The sequence below is a fragment of the Pongo pygmaeus genome, chromosome 7, assembly GCF_028885625.2.
Source record: "Pongo pygmaeus isolate AG05252 chromosome 7, NHGRI_mPonPyg2-v2.0_pri, whole genome shotgun sequence".
Taxonomy (NCBI): domain Eukaryota; kingdom Metazoa; phylum Chordata; class Mammalia; order Primates; family Hominidae; genus Pongo; species Pongo pygmaeus.
In genome coordinates this window covers 107,103,793-107,123,167 of record NC_072380.2, presented here as the reverse complement: position 1 = coordinate 107,123,167, position 19,375 = coordinate 107,103,793, and the positions used below count along the sequence as shown (strand labels likewise).

At 41.1% G+C, this 19,375-nt stretch overlaps 1 protein-coding gene across 9 annotated transcripts in view; it reads right to left on the bottom strand.

The window, feature by feature from the left end:
- DPY19L4 (dpy-19 like 4) overlaps window positions 1-19,375 on the bottom strand; it is a 72,253-nt gene that overhangs the window by 37,053 nt on the left and 15,825 nt on the right. For all 9 annotated transcript variants that reach the window (XM_054498699.2, XM_063668980.1, XM_063668981.1 and 6 more), the window contains 3 exons: window positions 16,562-16,652; window positions 15,480-15,601; window positions 15,224-15,369 (listed from right to left, as the gene is read on the bottom strand). In XM_054498699.2, coding sequence (XP_054354674.2) covers window positions 15,224-15,369; window positions 15,480-15,601; window positions 16,562-16,652 — 359 coding nt within the window. The remainder of the gene's footprint in view (window positions 1-15,223; window positions 15,370-15,479; window positions 15,602-16,561; window positions 16,653-19,375) is intronic.

Below are 19,375 nucleotides of genomic sequence, written 5' to 3'. Positions count from 1 at the left end.
CCAACATGGTGAAACCCATCTTTACTAATAACACAAAAATTAGCCTGGCGTGGTGGCGCGTGCCTGTAGTACCAGCTACTTGTTAGGCTGAGGCAGGAGAATTGCTTGAACCTGGGAGGCGGAGGTTGCAGAGAGCAGAGATCGCGCCACTGCACTCCAGCCTGGGTGAGACAGCAAGACTCTACTTCAAAATAATGAAAAAGAAATATAGGAATGTCTTTGTAGGTTCCTCCTAAATTTCTCCTCAATCAATTTTCATTGAGAGCTTGTTGTGTCGTGCGCATATCCGCATACCACAAGGGGACTACCTCTCCAGCAATCATAGAATTTGGCTCTCTGACACTCAATAGCTATTTTCTACACAAAAATAAAGGTGCTATTGTTTTTTTGAAAATTTATGAAAATTGCTGCCTAACTTTCCTAAGTAATAATGATGAACATGCTTGCATGTTAACTTAGTTCCCTCAATGGCCAAGTAACACACTCCTGAATACTGGTATCAGAGTTGGTAATTACATTTCCAATTACATAAATCATGAACCACTGAACTGTTTGCAAATAATCAAAATTACAAATGTTACATCCTCACAGACCAAGAAGATGAAGTTGCAACAGCAATAAATCCAACCAGGCTCAGCACGTTATCACAGCCAAAAGAAACAAACACATACTTCAAAATGCCATGAAAACAAAGGAACAAAACATTTTTGAGAAAGCAGTTTTCTCCTTACATAATAGCAGCATACATAAAAAATCTTAAAAATCATTTTTACTCATCTCTTTTCCTAGTCTCAGACCTCTAAGCACTAATAACTTTTTTCCTATTCCCTCCCCAATTGCTGGAGTGCAGTGACACGATCATGGCTCACTGCAGCCTCGACCTCCCAGGCTCAGATGATCCTCCCACCTCAGTATCCCCGAGTAGCTGGGATTACAGGCACATGCCACCACGCCCATCTAATTTTTTGTATTTTTAGTAGAGCCAGTGTTTTGCCACGTTGCCCAGGCTAGTCTCAAACTCCTGGGTTCAAACAATCTGCCTGCCTTGGCTTCCCAAAGTGCTGGGATAACAGGTGTGAGCTAGCATGCCCGGTAGCACAATGTACCTTCTTTTCTTTTTTTTTTGAGACAGAGTCTTGCTCCATCGCCCAGGCTGGAGTGCAGTGGTGCAATCTCGGCTCACTACAATCTCCACCTCCCAAGGTTCAAGCGATTCTCCTGCCTCAGCCTCCTGAGTACCTGGGACTACAGGTGCCCGCCACCATGCCTGGCTAATTTTTTGCATTTTTAGTAGAGACAAGGTTTCACTATGTTGGCCAGGCTGGTCTTGAACTCCTGACCTCGTGATCCACCTGCCTCGACCTCCCAAAGTGTTGGGATTACAGGCTTCAGCCACTGCACTTTCTTATGTCAAGTCATCTGCAGCCCTCTCTGTGATTCTTCAAAATTATATTTTGACCATTTTCTGTTTAGCACAACAGTTCAGTAGCTAAGCAAAAACAAAAGAATTTCCTAGGAAGAAAGAGATAAAAACAGGGTAAAAAATAATTACACTTAAATATTTTTGTTCCTGTCAATATGTGTAACAATACTAATCACTATTATAAAAAATCAAGGATCTCCATTGCCCTATAATCCATTCAAGTATTTATCCTTTATATAAATATTTTACAGAATCAAAACTCTTCAACTAATTTATATTCTGCTTTTTAAACTTAAATGTATTTTGCATGTTTTCCCTTCTTCATACTTATTCTTTTTTGAAAAATATTTTATTATAAAAGCAGTATATGTTTGTTAAAGAAATATTAGAAAATGTATACAAACAAAAAGAAGAAAAATCTTAAAACACCTATAATCTCATCCATTCAGAGGCCAACATTGTTAAATCTTCTGCCATAGCTTAGCCAGTACAATATGATAAGGAAAAGAAACACAAGGAATCAAGTTGCAAAGGAAAGTAAAACTGTCGGGGTTTTTTTTGCAGAAGATACTGTGTACATAGAAAACCCTCAAGAATCTTAAAAAGCCGGGCCCGGTGGCTAACGCCTGTACTCCCAGCACTTTGGGAGGCCAAGGTGGGCGGATCACGAGGTCAGGAGATAGAGACTATCCTGGCTAATACGGTGAAACCCTGTCTCTATTAAAAATACAAAAAAATTAGCCGGGCATGGTGGCGAGCACCTGTAGCCCCAGCTACTCCGGAGGCTGAGGCAGGAGAATGGCGTGAACCAAGATCGCGTCACTGCACTCCAGCCTGGGCGACAGAGTAAGACTCCGTCACAAAAAAAAAAAAAAAAAAAAAAAAAAAAAATCTTAAAAAAATACTAAAACTAATAAATGAATTTAGCGAGGCTGTGGGCTACCAGGATTCTATTTTTTTTGTTTTTTTGTTTGTTTGTTTGTTTTTGAGATGGAGTCTCTGTCACCCAGGCTGGAGTGCAGTGACACAGTCTCGGCTCACCGCAACTTCCCCCTTGGGTTCACGCCATTCTCCTGCCTCAGCCTCCGGAGTAGCTGGGACTACAGGCGCGTGCCACCACGTCCAGATAATTTTTGTATTTTTAGTAGAGAGGGTGTTTCACCATGTTGGCCAGGATGGTCTCCTCGATCTCTTAACCTCGTGATCCACCCGCCTCAGCCTCCCAAAGTGCTGGGATTACAGGCGTGAGACCCTGCCCCCCGGCAATCTAAACTTTTAAAATGGGCAAAATACTTAGACATTTCACAAAATACTTGAATGACCAATAAACACATGAAAAGGTACCCAATATCATTAATCATCAGGGAAATACAAGAATATAGACGACACGGAACTCTCGCACAATTTTGATAGAAAAATAGAATGGTACGATCACTTTAAAAAACAGTTTGGCGGTATCTTAAAAGTTAAATATACACCTGCCATATGACCTAGCCATTCTACCCAAAAGAAATGAAAGCATATGTCCACACAAAACTGGAAACTACCCAAATGTCCATCAGTATCTGAATAAAAGAATTATGATATATCCATACTATGTAATAGAACTTAGTGATAAAAAAGAATGAACTATTAATATAGCCAACATACATGAATACCAAAATTACGCTGAGTAAAAAAAGCTGGAGCCCCACCACCAAAAAGTATATGCTGTATGACTCCATTAATACATAATTCTAGAAAACACAAACTAATCTATAGAGACTGAAAGCAAATCATGCTGGGCATGCTCGCTCACACCTGTAATCCCAGCTCTTTGGGAGGCTGAGGCGTGTGAATCGTTTGAGCCCAGGAGTTCGAGATCAGCCTGGGCAACATGGTGAAACCCCATCTCTACTAAAAATACAAAAATCAGCTGGCCGTGGTGGTGCGCACCTGTAATCCCAGCTACTTGGGAGGCTGAGGCAGGAAGTGCTTCAACCCGGGAGGCAGAGGCCGCAGTGAGCCGAGATCGTGCCACTGCATTCCTGCCTGGGTGACAGAGTGAGACTCAGTCTCAAAAAAAAAAAAAATAAATAAATAAATAAATAAATAAATAAATAAATAAGAAAGCAGACACAGGTTTCCTGGGGACAACAGCATAGTAGTGGTGGTTGGGTAAGAAAAGAGGGAGGTGCCAGGCGTGGTGGCTCACGCCTGTAATCCCAGCACTTTGGGAGGCTGAGGCAGGTGGATCACGAGATCAAGAGATCGAGACCATCCTGGCCAACACAGTGAAACCCTGTCTCTACTAAAAAAACAAAAAAATAGCCGGGTGTGGTGGTGGGGGCCTGTAGTCCCAGCTACTCAGGAGGCTGAGGCAGGAGAATGGTGTGAACCCAGGAGGCGGAGCTTGCAGTGAGCCAAGATCACGCCACTGCACTCCAGCCTGGGCAACAGAGTGAGACTCTGTCTCAAAAAAAAAAAAAAGAAAAGAAAAGAGGGAGGTATTAGAAAGGAAATTTTGGAGACTGGGCCTAGTGGCTCACGCCTGTAATCCCAGCACTTTGGGAGGCTGAGGCAGGCAGATCACTTGAGGTCAGGAGTTTGAGACCAGCCTGGCCAACATGGTGAAACCCAGTCTCTACTAAAAATATAAAAATTAGCCAGGCGTGGTGGCACGTCTATAACCCCAGCTACTCAGGAGGCTGAGGCAGGAGAATTGCTTGAACCTGGGAGGTGGAGGTTGCAGTGAGCCGAGACTGCGCCACTGCACTCCAGCCTGGGTGACACAGTGAGATCCTGTCTCAAAAAGAAAAAAAAAGGAAACTTTGGGTAGTGATGGATATGTTTATTATATTGATTGTGTTGATGATTTTGTGGGTATATTTAAATGCCTACATTGATCAAACTGGACACTCTAAGTATGTCCAGTTCATTCTATGTTAATTATACCTCAATAAAGCTGTTAAAAAAGCATTAAAATAGTTATTCACATATACATTCATAGAAGATAGGTTTGCATATATATATATATATATATATATACACACACACACACAGATACACATATATATGCAAAAACAGGATCACATGCGAGAGTCAAATGAAACAAAAGCTGCAAGGAAGTTAGCAGTGCCTAGAACCTAGTAAACATTCAGTATTATAGTAAATCTTAGCTCTTTTCTAATTCTCTAACAAACTATTTTTTACTTAACAATATATTATGAACATCTTTCCAAGATATACATGTCAATAAACATACTTCAAGAACAGTTAATGACCATGACACACCATCGTGTAGATCTACTATGATCTAACCAATTTCCTATTGTTATACACTTTGTTTCCAACTTTGTCTATGACAAACAATTTTTTAAAACATGAAACACGCCAAGCACAGTGACTTTGGGAGGCCAAGGCAGGTGGATCACTTGAGGCCAGGAGTCCAAGACCAGCCTGGCCAACATGATGAAACCCCATCTCTATTAAAAATACAAAAATTAGCTGGCTGTGGTGGTGCACGCCTGTAGTTCCAGCTACTCAAGAGGCTGAGGCGTGAGAATCACTTGAACCCACTAAGCGGAGGTTGCAGTGAACTGAGATTGCGCCACTGCACTACAGCCTGGGTGACAGAGCAAGACTTGGTCAAAAACAAACAAACAAAAAACATGAACCAATATTTTTATACAGTAATTATTGATTTCATTGTTTAAGCTCATTAATCCATCTGAAATTTATCTTAATGTGTGTGCAATAAGGATTTATTTTCCAGATTTGGTTGCCCCAATACCATTTAATGAACATCATGTCTTCTGTAGGGAATAGAGAAGTTCTTCTTCAAAGTTTCTTAATCCATAAAGGGTTTATCATTCCCTGGTTAAATGTTTGTATGTGTATATTCCAAGGCTGCTCCAACTTGTTCTGGTAGGTTGAGATAAGGCTAAATGAGTCCCGAATTAGGATGCATGCCATTCCTTATTTGGAAACCCCTCTGACCTCTTATCACTAACTTCCTCTTTTCTTTGTCCTCTTTCCCTTCTCCCTATTTAGGAAAGTTTTAAATTATTAGCCAATCGAGTTGAGTTTAGAGTGTGAGGTCTCATCCCAGCCAATGGGAATGGGACACAGCTCTAGGGGGTTGCAACAGGATGTAAAGGTTATAAATGTCCTCCACTCCCTTGTTCAGTGTGCTCTCATGGCTGGACTGCTGACGAGTGCACCCTTTCTGCAGAAAGTAAACTAGCCTTGCTGAGGGATCCTTTGTCTCAATGTTGATTTCTTTGCAACATTAAACTCCCGAGCCCAACATCTTCTAAAGCAGCAGCCCCAACCTTTTTGGCACCAGGGACTGGTTTTGTGGAAGACAATCCATGGATGTGGGGTGATATGGTTTGGCTGTGTTCCCACCCAAATCTAATCTTGAATGTAGCTCCCACAATTCCCAAGTGTTGTGGGAGGGAGCCAGTGGGAGGTAACTGAATCATGGGGGCAAGTCTTTCCCGTGCTGTTCTCGTGATAGTGAATAAGTCTCACAAGATCTGATAGTTTTATAAAGAGGAGTTTCTCTGCATAAGCTCTCTTCTCTTGTCTGCTACCATGTGAGATGTGCCTTTCACCTTCTGCCATGATTGTGAGGCCTCTCCAGCCACAAGGAACTGAGTCCATTAAACCTTTTTCTTTTGCAAATTTCACAGTCTTGGGTATTTCTTTATCAGCAGTGTGAAAACAGGGGAGTTGGGGAGACGGTTTGGGGATGAAATTGTTCCACCTCAGATCATCGGGCATTAGTTAGATTCTCATAAGGAGCACACAACCTAGATCCCTCACATGCGCAGTTCATGCTCCTATGAGAATATAATGCCTCCGCTGATCTGACAGGAGGTGGAGCTCAGGCAGTAATGCAACCAATGGGGAGTGGCAGTAAATACAGATAAATCTTCAGTTGTCCTCATCATCATCGTCATCATCATCATCATCATAGTCACTGCTGCTGCTGCTGCCACTCATCTCCTGCTGTGAGGCCAGATTCCTAACAGGCCTCTGATGGGTACTGGTCTGTGGCCTGGGAGTTGGGAATCCCTGTTCTAAAGATTACCTATTTTCATATAATATTATCCCAAAAAATTTTTTTGAAAGGTAACTTTCTAAAAGACAAACAAGAAATTCACATATCATAAGGTAAGAGGTGGGGCAGAAGGACCCCAGCAACCACTCCATCAGCCCAGGACCAGGAAGCTGAACTCGGTAGTTCCCTTCCCAAAAGTTTACCTACCACCCCTACCCAACTCACATATTAGTGCAGTCAAATCTTTAAAACTCTGCACCAGAAACACAAGGTAGGTGTCTGGAATACAGATGGGAAGAATCCTTCTCCAGTGTCTGCTGCACAAACTGAGTAGGGTCTCTGCCAGCCATTCCCTCACCCACAAGTGACATCCTGGACAAGCCTCCCCTTTACCACCTCCCTCGACACCTGTGCTACTCACTCTCTTCCCCTCACAATGTGTGGTGGGAGTAAGAACCAGACGGCTAACAGTGGGAGGTGACAAAATCAAATGAGACCCACTTTTTTCCTGCAGTGGCAGAGTCTGGCAGATTGTAGCACAAACTAACAGTTCAAAACAGTAATTAGATCAATTTTGGAGTCGACAGACCTGCTGATACATTCACAGAGATCTGCAACTTCTCTTTAATTTCATGTTTTCATTTTAATGTTTAGAAACATCATAGTATAGGCCCAGCGCGGTGGCTCACGCCTGTAATCCCAGCACTTTGGGAGGCCGAGGCGGGTGGATCATGAGGTCAGGAGATTGAGACCACCCTGACTAACGTGGTGAAACCCCACCTCTACTAAAAATACAAAAAAAATTAGCCGGGCATAGTGGCAGGCACCTATAGTCCTAGCTACTCCGGAGGCTGAGGCAGGAGAATGGCGTGAACCCAGGAGGCGGAGCTTACAGTGAGCCAAGATCGCGCCACTGCACTCCAGCCTGGGCAACAGAGCGAGACTCCGTCTCAATAAAAAAAAAAAAAAAAAAAAAAAGAAACATCATAGTATAAACACTATACATCACATGGATGACCCCCATGGAACTCACTATTGCCAAAGACTTCAGTGCTCACTTTCGTGTGGTGTTAACATCTAGTTGGCAATGAGGTACCACTTTAATTGGTTTGGGCTAATCAGAAAAAAATGACATAGTCTTAATAATAAATGATACATTGCCAAATAAAAACAAAACAATCACCCAGGCACAGTGGCTCATGTCTGTAATCCCAACACTTTGGGAGGCTTAGGTAGGCAGATCGCTTGAGCCCAGGAGTTCGAGACCAGCCTGGGCAACATGGCGAGACCCCACCTTTACTAAAAAAAGCAGGGTGTGGTGGTGTACACCTGTCATCCCAGCTACTAGAGAAGCTAAGGTGGGAAGATCACCTGAGTCTTAGGGAGGTTGATGATGCAGTAAGCTATGATCACACCACTGCACTTGAGCCTGGGTGATGGGAGTGAGACCCTGTCTCAAAAAACCCGAAACAACAGCAACAAAAAAAACCAATGTTCTGATCACTATGGTAAAAAAAAAAAATTGTCTGTAGTAGATTAACAGAGCCAAAATGATGAGAACTGAGTCATTCACAGCACCCAGTTGTACAGGTGTGTTACAGTTGCAAGAACCTGCTAACCTTGTCTCCAAGAAAGAAAGAAAAAGAAAGAGAAAGAAAGAAAGAAAGAAAGAAAAACCAATGAACCTGTTGCTGCACTGGTATCACATTTATACTGAGGGTTTGCAATTTGGTTTCAGTAAAGTATCACTTTTATATAAACTAGTATTTTCAAGTAATATTTTACTGGTTTATTATTTTATTGGTAAATTAGTTTCAATTTTATAGCACATTTAAGTATAAGGAGCTTTACCTAGTTTTATGTTTTATATTTAAGTAGCATTATAATTCAAATTATTTAAGTCAACACATGAATCCATGAGAATAACAAGTTTTAAATATCTATAACTGAAGTTTGAGAAACATGGAGTTAGATGATATATGTCTAAGTTTGGCATGTCAATGTGTAATATGTGAAAGCTGAAAACCACCTGTGCAATGTCAATACAATGGCTGCACGTTCCCTTGTACTAATGTATTACAACTTACCTAACCATTCTCCTCTGATTTTTTTATATTATTACAAATGACTATATTACTATTATAAATTATAAATGTATTGTTTTTTAAATCATTACAAACAAGCTGGGCATGGTGGCTCACGCCTGTAATCCCAACACTTTGGGAGGCCAAGGCAGGTGGAATCACCTAAGTTCAGGAGTTCAAGACCAGCCTGGCCAATATGTGAAACCCTGTCTCTACTAAAATACAAAAATTAGCTGGGCATGGTGGTAGGCGCCTGTAATCCCAGCTGCTCAGGAGGCTGAAGCAGGAGAATCACTTGAACCCAGGAGGCAGACATTGTAGTGAGCCAAGATCGCACCCCTGCACTTTAGCCTGGGCAACAGAGCCAGACTCCATCTGAAAAAAAAAAAAAAAAAAAAATGGCCGGGCGTGGTGGCTCACGCCTGTAATCCCAGCATGTTGGGAAGCTGAGGTGGGCAGATCACCTGAGGTTGGGAGTTTGAGACCAGCCTGACCAACATGGAGGAACCCTGTCTCTACTAAAAACACAAAATTAGGTGGGCGTGGTGGCTCATGCCTGTAGTCCCAGCTACTTGGGAGGCTGAGGCAGGAGAATCACTTGAACCTGGGAGGCGGAGGTTGCGGTGAGTCGAGATCGCATCATTGCACTCTAGCCTGTGAAACAAGAGCAAAACTCCATCTCAAAAAAAAAAATTTTATTACAAACAGTGCTACAATACATAAATCCAAGTAACAAACTCTTTCCTTCTTTTTGAATTACTTCCTTGGAATAAAACGGAATTCCTGGGAGAAACTGCTCCCTAAAATCAAAAAACCTTATACCTCCACCAGCAGCCTGAGTATACCAACATCATCACCACAGAATCAGTATCATGTATTCCATTATTGTCTGCCAATTGTATCTCTGGGACATGTACATTTCCTTGCATCTTATTCCTTAATTGTTACCATCGTACAACTGTACAATGTTACAATGTACAGTTGCTTTTTTGCCAAAGATTAAATTTAATACAGACTTTTAATCAAACATATTTTCAGCGCTCCTCAAATATAAAGATGTTTCCCCTGAAAGTGAAACCCAGGTATGTATTTGTAGATGAGAAGATTACTGGGGAACAAGACAATTTCCACATTGCTTCTATGTGGAGCCTGGACTCTGTTAGTCCATTTTGGTGGCAAGTCTTCAAAGGGAGTCATTCACCTCTGATTTTTTTCCCCCTAATACTATCTGTACAATGCCATTTCCTGAAATCTCTTTGAATTTTCTAGTATACCTACACCTTTTAGTTTGAACAAACAGTAACGATTTTATAACCCTGCTTTCCCCTTCCAGTGTTAAGGAACAAGTAACATAAAATACCATTAAGAACACGAATAATCATAATATAATGGAATGACTTTAATAACTTTTTATACTTTTCTAAGAAGTCATATATAAATATACGCTATAAAGCTGATGAATAAAGAGACAGCATATTCTTTCATGGCATTAAAATGTATTTTGCAGTACAAGATACATACCAATAAAATATAAACAAAAAGCAAACAAACGCATTTTTAAAAACTTAGCTATTAAGAACATTTCAATTGTCAAAAGATACATTTGAGTAGAATATACCAGGTCAATTTTTCTATTTAACTTCTACTCCAGCAATACAGCATACATCAGTGACATCAAATAAGGCAGTCAGACTTCTGTTTATTTTATTTCTTACAATTCTCACTAAGATCTCTAAAGAGAGTCTTATTCTTTTGTTTAAGTAGCATAAGAGTCTTATTCTTTAAGACCATTATGTTTACATGAGAAAGTATCTTTTCCTCTTCCAATATGAAGACAGATATAGGGATTAAATGAAATTAATAGCAAAGTTAATTGAATGTGGTAGCCAGCCTCCAAGACGGTCCCAATGCTTCCTGACTCCTGGTATTAATATCCTGTGTTGTCACCTCCCACACTGTACCAGGGGTCTGTGTGACTGACAAAATACGGCAGAGTGATGTTATATCATTTCTAAGATGAGGTTATAACAGATACCTGGCTTCCATTGTGGCACACTCTCTCATACTCTCTTGGATCATTCATTGTAAGGGAGACCAGCTGCCAAGTTGCATGCTGCCCTATGGAGAGGCCCATATGTAAGAAATTAAGGCCTCCCTGGCCAAAAGCCAGTAAGGTACTGGGCCTCTGGGAAATGGCCACATGAGTGAGCTTGGAAGCAGATGCTTCAGCCCAGCCAGGCCTTCAGACGACACAGTACAAGCCAACATCATAACTGAAACCTCATTAGAGACCCTGAGCTAGAACCACCGATCTAAACCTCTTGGGATTCCTGACCCACAGAAATATGTGAGATGTTTGTTGTTTTAAGCTGTTAAATTTCGGGTGATTTGTTATGCAGCAATAACTAATACATCACACAATCAAAAAAGCAATCCTTTTATTTTTATTTATTCTGAAACAGACTCTCACTCTGTCACCCTGGCTGGAGTGCAGTGGCGTGATGTCAGCTCAATGCAGCCTCCGCCTCTCAAGTTCAAGCAATCCTCCTGCCTCAGCCGCCTGAGTAGCTGGGACTGCAAGCACCTGCCACCACATCTGGCTAATTTTTGTATTTTTAGCAGAGATGGGGTTTCCCCATGTTGGCAAGGATGGTCTTGATCTCCTGACCTCAAGTGATCCACCCGCCTCAGCCTCCCTAAGTGCTGGGATTACAGGCGTGAGCCACCGCACGCAGCCAAGGAAGCAATCCTTTTAGAAAGTCTATATTTTAAATAATACAATAATCATTTGTATTAAATACAACTTCATTCATTCATTTATTTTTGAGACAGGGTCTCTCTCTGTCATCCAAGCTGGAGTGTAGTGGCACAGTCAATAGCTCACTGCAGCCTCAGGCTTAAGTGATCCTCATGCCTCAGCTTCCCGAGTAGCTGGGATTGCAGGCACACACCACCAAGCCTGGCTATTTTTTTTTTTTTTTTTTAAGTAGAGATGATGAGGTCTCACTATGTTGCCCAGACCGGTCTCAAACTCCAGGTCTCAAGTGATCCTCCTACCTCGGCCTCCCAAAGTGCTAGAATTATAGGTGTGAGCCACTACACCTGACCCCACTTCACTTTAAAATACAAGAATTGGCCAGGCACAGTGGCTCACACCTGTAATCCCAGCACTTTGGGAGGCCGAGGCGGGTGGATCACTTGAGGTCAGGAGTTCAAGAACAGCCTGGGCCAACATGGCAAAACCGCCATCTCTACTAAAAATACAAAAATTAGCTGGGAGTGGTGGTGGACACCTGTAATCCCAGCTACTCGGGAGGCTGAGCCAGGAGAATCACTTGAATGTGAGAGGCAGAGGTTGCAGTGAGCCGAGATCGTGCCATTACATTCCAGCCTGGGCAACAAGAGCAAGACTCCATCTCAAAAAATAAATAAATAAATAAAAGACTTTTGGTGGGGCATGGTGGCTCATGCCTGTAATCTCAGCACTTTGGGAAGCCAAGGTGGGCGGGTCACCTGAGGTCAGGAGTTTGAGACCACCCTGGGCAACATAGTGAAACCCCAACTCTATCAAAAAATATAAAAATCAGCCAGGCATTGGCCAGGCGCGGTGGCTCACACCTGTAATCCCAGCACTTTGGGAGGCTGAGGTGGGCGGATCACTTGAGGTCAGTTCAAGACCAGCCTGGCCAATATGGTGAAACCCCATCTCTACTAAAAATACAAAAAAATTAGCTGGGCATTGTGGCCTGTGTCTGTAATCCCTGCTACTCGGGAGGCTGAGGCAGGAAAATTGCTTGAACCTGGGAGGTGGAGGTTGCAGTGAGCCGAGATCGCGCCACTGCACTCCAGCCTGGGCAACAGAGAAAGACTCCATCTCAAAAAAAAAAAATTAGCCAGGCATGGTGGCATGTGCCTGTAGTCCCAGCTACTAGGGAGGCTGAGGTGGGAGAATCACTTGCATCCATGAGCCAGAGGTTACAGTGAGCCAAGATCGTGCCATTGCACTCCAGCCTGAGCAACAGAGTAAGACTCTGTCTCGAAAAAAAAGTAAAAAAAATAAATAAGTAAAATAAAAGACTTTCTTTTTTTTGAGACGGAGTCTCGTTCTGTCACCCAGGCTGGAGTGCAGTGGCAAGATCTCAGCTCGCTGCAAGCTCCGCCTCCCGGGTTCACGCCATTCTCCTGCCTCAGCCTCCCGAGTAGCTGGGACTACAGGCGTCTGCCACCACACTCGGCTAATTTTTTGTATTTTTAGTAGAGACGGGGTTTCACCGTGTTAGCCAAGATGGTCTCGATCTCCTGACTTCGTGATCCACCCGCCTCAGCCTCCCAAAGTGCTGGGATTACAGGCGTGAGCCACTGCGCCCGCCATAAAATATGACTTTCTAAACCTAGTCTATGAGTATTATTATAACTTTCTGTCTTTCTAAAAATAAATCCTAACAGAATTTTAGAAAAGTACACAGCAACTCAAAATGTCCTCTAACAGGCACTTTCTGACATAACAAAAAATCATCTTGTCCTCCTAGTTGCCAGACTGGATTTTCTAATTCCATTCTATACTAAAAGGAACCAAAGCTCCAATGAGAAATGGCTATTTACAAATCTTCTGCAGCAAAAGTGCAAACCTACTCACCTGTTGAGCCAGAAAACAAGAAAGCTTTCAAAGATTAACGAAGTTGTGTTAAAAGAACTCAGGAGCCGGCCTGAAAGGTACTCCTATTAACCAAGGTTGTGACAATTTGAGCAACAGAAGAACATTGATCATAATGTTCTGAATCAATGAAATCAATTAAAATGAATCACTGAATCAATAAAAATCCATAAGTACAGAAAGATGCTTAGAAAAGAGAACACCAGAATCAAAGGTTTTTGTCACTATCTGAGAAAGCTATTAAATTAATCTCTTATTTAGAAATTGGTAAATTGAAATTAAGCATTTGTCTTCACTTTCTAATAGTGACTTGAAGGTAACCAAAAAGCCCTGGTTAATGAGGAAAAATTCTACTTTTGAAGAATGAAGAATGTAGCTAATGAAAACAGAAAAATATAATTTTATAAACCCTAATAAAATTACTACTTTAAGGCAAAGGTTATAAACTGGTGTTACAACTGTTAGGTAAATGCTTAATGGTAAAAGGGACATTGATTTGGTGCTAAAAAACACCACACAGATTATTCTCCCGTTATTAGAGAAAAACATAACTATTCAATGGAGAGATCAGACCGCCATTCCCCCAAACCAGTAGTCAATCTCAGCTTCACTAGGGGTTGATCAATTAAATATAATTTCTACTGTCATGGAACATGAAAAATATATAATCTACCATATATTTCAACCAGAACTGTTTATTTTGAACCCATCAAGCCTTTACACATAACTTTCAGATTACAGAAACACAGGAGATAAAGGTAAAAGCTAAATGACACCACAGGATGCAACAAGACTTAGTCTCTTCAACATAAAAAGGGGAACTATGTTAGATTTACAGAGTATTAAGGAACATAACAACCAGATGCACTATGGAGTCCTGGATTAAACCCTGATTTGGATAAATCAGCTATATAGAGTATTTTAGGGTCAACTAGGGAAACTGTAATAAGGTCTGGGTATTAGATAAGATAAAAAGTTATTGAAATGGAAAGGCAGTGACAGTTGAATAGAGAAAGCAGCATTAAAAAGACAGTATTGCAGCCGGGCGCAGTGGCTCACGCCTGTAATCCCAACACTTTGGGAGGCCAAGGCGGGTGAATCACGAGGTCAGGAGAGCGAGACCATCCTGGCCAAGATGGTGAAACCCTGTCTCTACTAAAAATACAAAAAAATTAGCCAGGTGTGGTGGCAGGTGCCTGTAGTCCCAGCTACTCTGGAGGCTGAGGCAGGAGAATGGTGTGAACCTGGGAGGTGGAGCTTGCAGTGAGCCGAGATCGCACCACTGCACTCCAGCCTGGGAGACAGAGCAAGACTCCGTCTCAAAAAAACAAAAAACAAAAAACAAAAACAAAAACAAAACAAAACAAAACAAAACAGTATTGCAAATAGACCTGATTTGGGTAAAAAATACATATACAAATACATAGATGCATACACACACACATTCACCTAGAAGAAGACCCAAAATTCAGATTCTAAGGATTAGGATGAATAAAAAAAGAAAAAGATCCAAAAGAATATGCTGGTATATTATGTCTCAATTTTTGCACATAGTGGCATAAAACAACACAAATTTATTATCTCACAAAGGCCAGCAGAGTATGGCTGGATGCTCTGCTCAGTATCCCTAAGCTAAAATCAAGGCATCGGCCAGGGCTACAGTTTTCATCAGGTGCTTGTAGTCCTCTTACAATCTCACTGGCTACTAGCAGAATTCATTTCCTCCTTGCTTCATGCCTGCAGTGGTGCAGAAAATCCTCTGATCTCTCTTTCCACACAGGCTAGAGAAAGCACTGGTTTTAAGGGCTCATGTGATTAGACCAGGCCCACAGGGTAATCTTTCCAATCTGTCTAATGTGCTATATAAAGTATCATAATCATGGGAATGGCATCTCATTGTATTCATAGGTTCTGAGGATTAGAGTGAGGACTGTTGGGGAGGGGAGGCATTTTCAGAACTCTGACTACTACCGCCACAAAAAGTTTTTAAAAATCAATTAAAACAGCTTTCTTACCTGTTAATAATGAACCACGCAACAGTAAGCATTCCTGCTAGCCATGTTCCACTCATAAGCCAACTTGTAACAAATAAAGCAGTAACATATATTCCTTGCAATCCAAAAACAATGCCAATATAGAAATATACTGGCTCAATAATCTCCTATGTGGAAAAAACAGAAAGAGAACAAGACAGTAGGATGGCATTAAATAATTTGAGGATTCATGAATACATGAGAAAATAAATATTAGGGTCCAAAGAAAATTACATACTTTGCTACCAGTGGCTTGATATAAAACGCTAGCAATAAGTTCCGGATATAGAGACATTTGCTGCACTGCATTTATAGTCTTCAGAGATACAGTTTTGTTATTGTGTGTCAGTTCATAAACACCTAAAGACAGAAAGATTTTTCTCCAGATTATTTATTCTGCTTCACAGTAATTAAATAAACATGTCATTCATTAGTCCTTAAATATTTAGTATTGTTATCAAGAAAGATCCCAAATAGAATACTCCATGCTGCATTTCCCAATTTTTAAAAATTTAGCACAATAAAGAGAAGTATCTATATCCTGAGACAAATCCCCACATTGAAAGTTCCCAATATAACAGAACAGAGGTTATCAGAGGCTGGGAAGAGTAGAGGGGAGGGGAGGATAGGGAGAGACTGGTTAATGGGTACAAAATTACAGCTAGATAGGAAAAATGACTTCTAGTATTCTGTAGTACTATAGAATGAATATGGTTAACAACAATTTAGTGTATATTTTCAAAAAGCTGAGAGTTGATTTTGGATATTCATAACACAAGGAAGTGATACATGTCCAATGTGATGGATATACTAACTACCCTGATTTGATCATTATACATTGTCTATAATATCAAAATATCACTCCCCATAAATATGCACAATTACTACATATCAAGTAAAAATAAAAGGAGGAGGAAAGGTTCTAAAATAGAAGAACAAAGTTTTATTTAAGAAAAATATTGATATTACAGCCGGGCGCAGTGGCTCACGCCTGTAATCCCAGCACTTTGGGAGGCCAAGGCGGGCAGATCATGAGGTCAAGAGTTTGAGACCAGCCTGGCCAACATGGTGAAACCCCGTCTCTACTAAGTATACAAAAATTAGCTGGGCATGGTGGTGCATGCCTTTAATCCCAGCTACTAGGGAGGCTGAGGCAGGAGAACTGCTTGAACCGGGAGGCAGAGGTTACAGTGAGCCGAGATCACACCACTGCACTCCAGCCTGGGTGACAGAGCAAGACTCTGTCTTGGAAAAAAAAAAAAAGAAAAGAAAAGAAAAAGGAAAATATTGTTATTAAAAATATAACTGTGATTATCATACCTCTTTCAAATGAAGGTGCCTTTAACATATCTTTATAATAGGAGTAATAAATGGCACTGTCACCCTGAAACGTGATTTCCCGTTCAAGCTCCTAAAAGAAAATGAAATTATTATTTAAAATTTAATTTTTTTTTTTTTTTTTTGAGACAGAGTCTCACTCTGTCACCCAGGCTGGACTGCAGTGGCGCGATCTCAGCTCACTGCAAGCTCTGCCTCATGGGTTCATGCCATTCTCCTGCCTCAGCCTCCCAAGTAGCTGGGACTACAGGCACCCGCCACCACACCCGGCTATTTTTTTGTATTTTTAGTAGAGATGGGGTTTCACCGTGTTAATCGGGATGGTCTCAATTTCCTGACCTCATGATCTGCCCACCTCAGCCTCCCAAAGTGCCAGGATTACAGGCATGAGCCACCACGCCCGGCCCTAAAATTTAATTTTTTTGTTTTTAAGAGACAGAGTCTTTCTCTGTTACCCAGGCTGGTGTGCAGAGGCACAATCATGGCTCACTGAAACCTCAAATGATCCTCCCACCTCAGCCACCCAGTAGCTAGGACTACAGGCACATGGCCAGCGTTTTTGTTTTGTTTTATTTTTGTGTAAAGAAGGGGGTCTCACAATGTTGCCCAGGCTGGATTATTTGAAGTTTTTTGTTTTGTTTTGTTTTGTTTTGTTTGAAACGGAGTCTTGCTCTGTTGCCCAGGCTGGAGTGCAGTGGCGCGATCTCTGCTCACTGCAACCTCTGCCTCTTGGGTTCACGCCATTCTCCTGCCTCAGCCTCCCAAGTAGCTGGGACTACAGGCGCCCGCCACCACGCCAGGCTAATTTTTTGTGTTTTTAGTAGAGATGGGGTTTCACCGTGTTAGCCAGGATGGTCTCAATCTCCTGACCTCATGATCCGCCCGCCTCGGCCTCCCAAAGTGTTGGGATTACAGGCGTGAGCCACCGCCTGGCCCTTATTTGGTTTTAAATTTCAGCCTCTGTCCCAGCGTGTTGGCTCACGCCTGTAATCCCAGCACTTTCGGAGGCCAAAACAGGTGGATCACTTGAGGTCAGGAGTTTGAGACCAGCCTGGCCAACATGGTGAAACCCTGTCTCTACTAAAAATACAAAAATTAGCCAGGCCTGGTGGTGTGTGCCTGTAATCCCAGCTACTCGGGAAGTGGGAGAATCACTTGAACCCAGGCGGCAGAGGTTGCAGTGAGGCAAGATCACACCACTGCACTGCAGCCTTGGAACATGGAGCGAGATTCTGTCTCAAAAAATAATAACAATAAAATAAAATAAATTTCAGCCTCAATCTTCTGTCTCCCTCTTCACCTTCCAAATTAACATATTAATAATATTTATCCTTTTATTCAAAGACATGTTTGAATTTTCTTTAATTACTAGTGGCCCCATTAATGAGGAACTTAACTTTTTAGTAATCTGGCAATAATTTTAATGAAACATTAAGGTTTAAAATGAATTGTAAATCATAAGTCATCACTTGTTATATATAATATATATCAGGAAAATCTAGAAGGAAAACCACAAGACATGCCTTAAGAATAGCAAGAATAGTGAGACAGGCAATAACAAATGATATTTGAAGTGTTAGAAGTCCATAATAAAAAGACAAGTTTAAGGAGAAAGTCATATTTTCTATTACTGTTCCACATCTCTATGTATGCAGAACAGCAAGTCTTTAATTAGTACTTTACAAGAGCAGCAGATACTTAATCAGTGCTCTTCACATGAACTTCCAGAGGTACAGCATATCTTAAAATTCCTACAATCAGGCTAATAGAACTAAGAATATAATAGTAAAAATCACATTAGGAGGCTTTGTGCTTTTTAGACTGAATCAAAATTTTATGAATCTATAATCTTTTAAAATCAAATGAATTATTTTTATGCATAATATGTATCAATTAATACAAAAATAAAAATATTTTCACAATGTTTGATCAACAGAACTTCCTAAAATGTTAACGGATGTTACCAAAAAAGAATTCTGTAGTTAAATAAGTTTTGAGAAAGACTAGATTAAACAAAATCAAATAGCTTTAAGACTTTTCACAGTTTCAGTATATCTTATATATTGTGACTCTCCAAGAGGAAGTTTTTTCAGATCTATTTTTCCCCATCTTGAGTTTGCTATGGTCTGAATACATGTGTCCTCCTAAAATACATATGCTGAAACCTAATACCCAATGAGAAGATATTTGGAAGTGGGATATTTGGGAGGTGATTAGGTCATAAGGGCAGTTCCCTCATGAATGGGATTAATGTCCTTATAAAAGAGGTCCCACAGCGATCCCTTGCTGCTTCCACCATATGAGGATGCAGCAAGATGATCCCTGCTATAAACTAGGAAGCAAGCCCTCACCAGACACCAAATCTGCCCATGCCTTGATCTAGGACTTTTCAGCCTCCAGAACTGTGAGAAATAAATTTCTGTTGTTTATAAGCCATTCTGTTGTTTATAAGCTTATGGTACTTTCTTATAGCAGTCTGAATGAATGAAGAGCTTACTGACCTAAATAAATTACTTTAAAAATTTTTTTTATGAATGCAAATACTTGTTTCTAAGATTTCAAAGATGTAAACTCTCAATCAGTGCTTCTCAAATCTACTGGGTATATGAAACACCTGGAGACCTTATTAAACTGTAGATTCTGATTTTAAAGTGGGGTCTCAGAGTCTATGATTCTGAAAAAGCTCCCAGATTCTGCCAATGCTCCTGACCCATACGCAAAGCTTTGTAAAACAAAGTTCTTAATGAAGGCCTTCTAATTTTCAAAGCTTTGGTTATTCTCAGTTCTGCCTATACA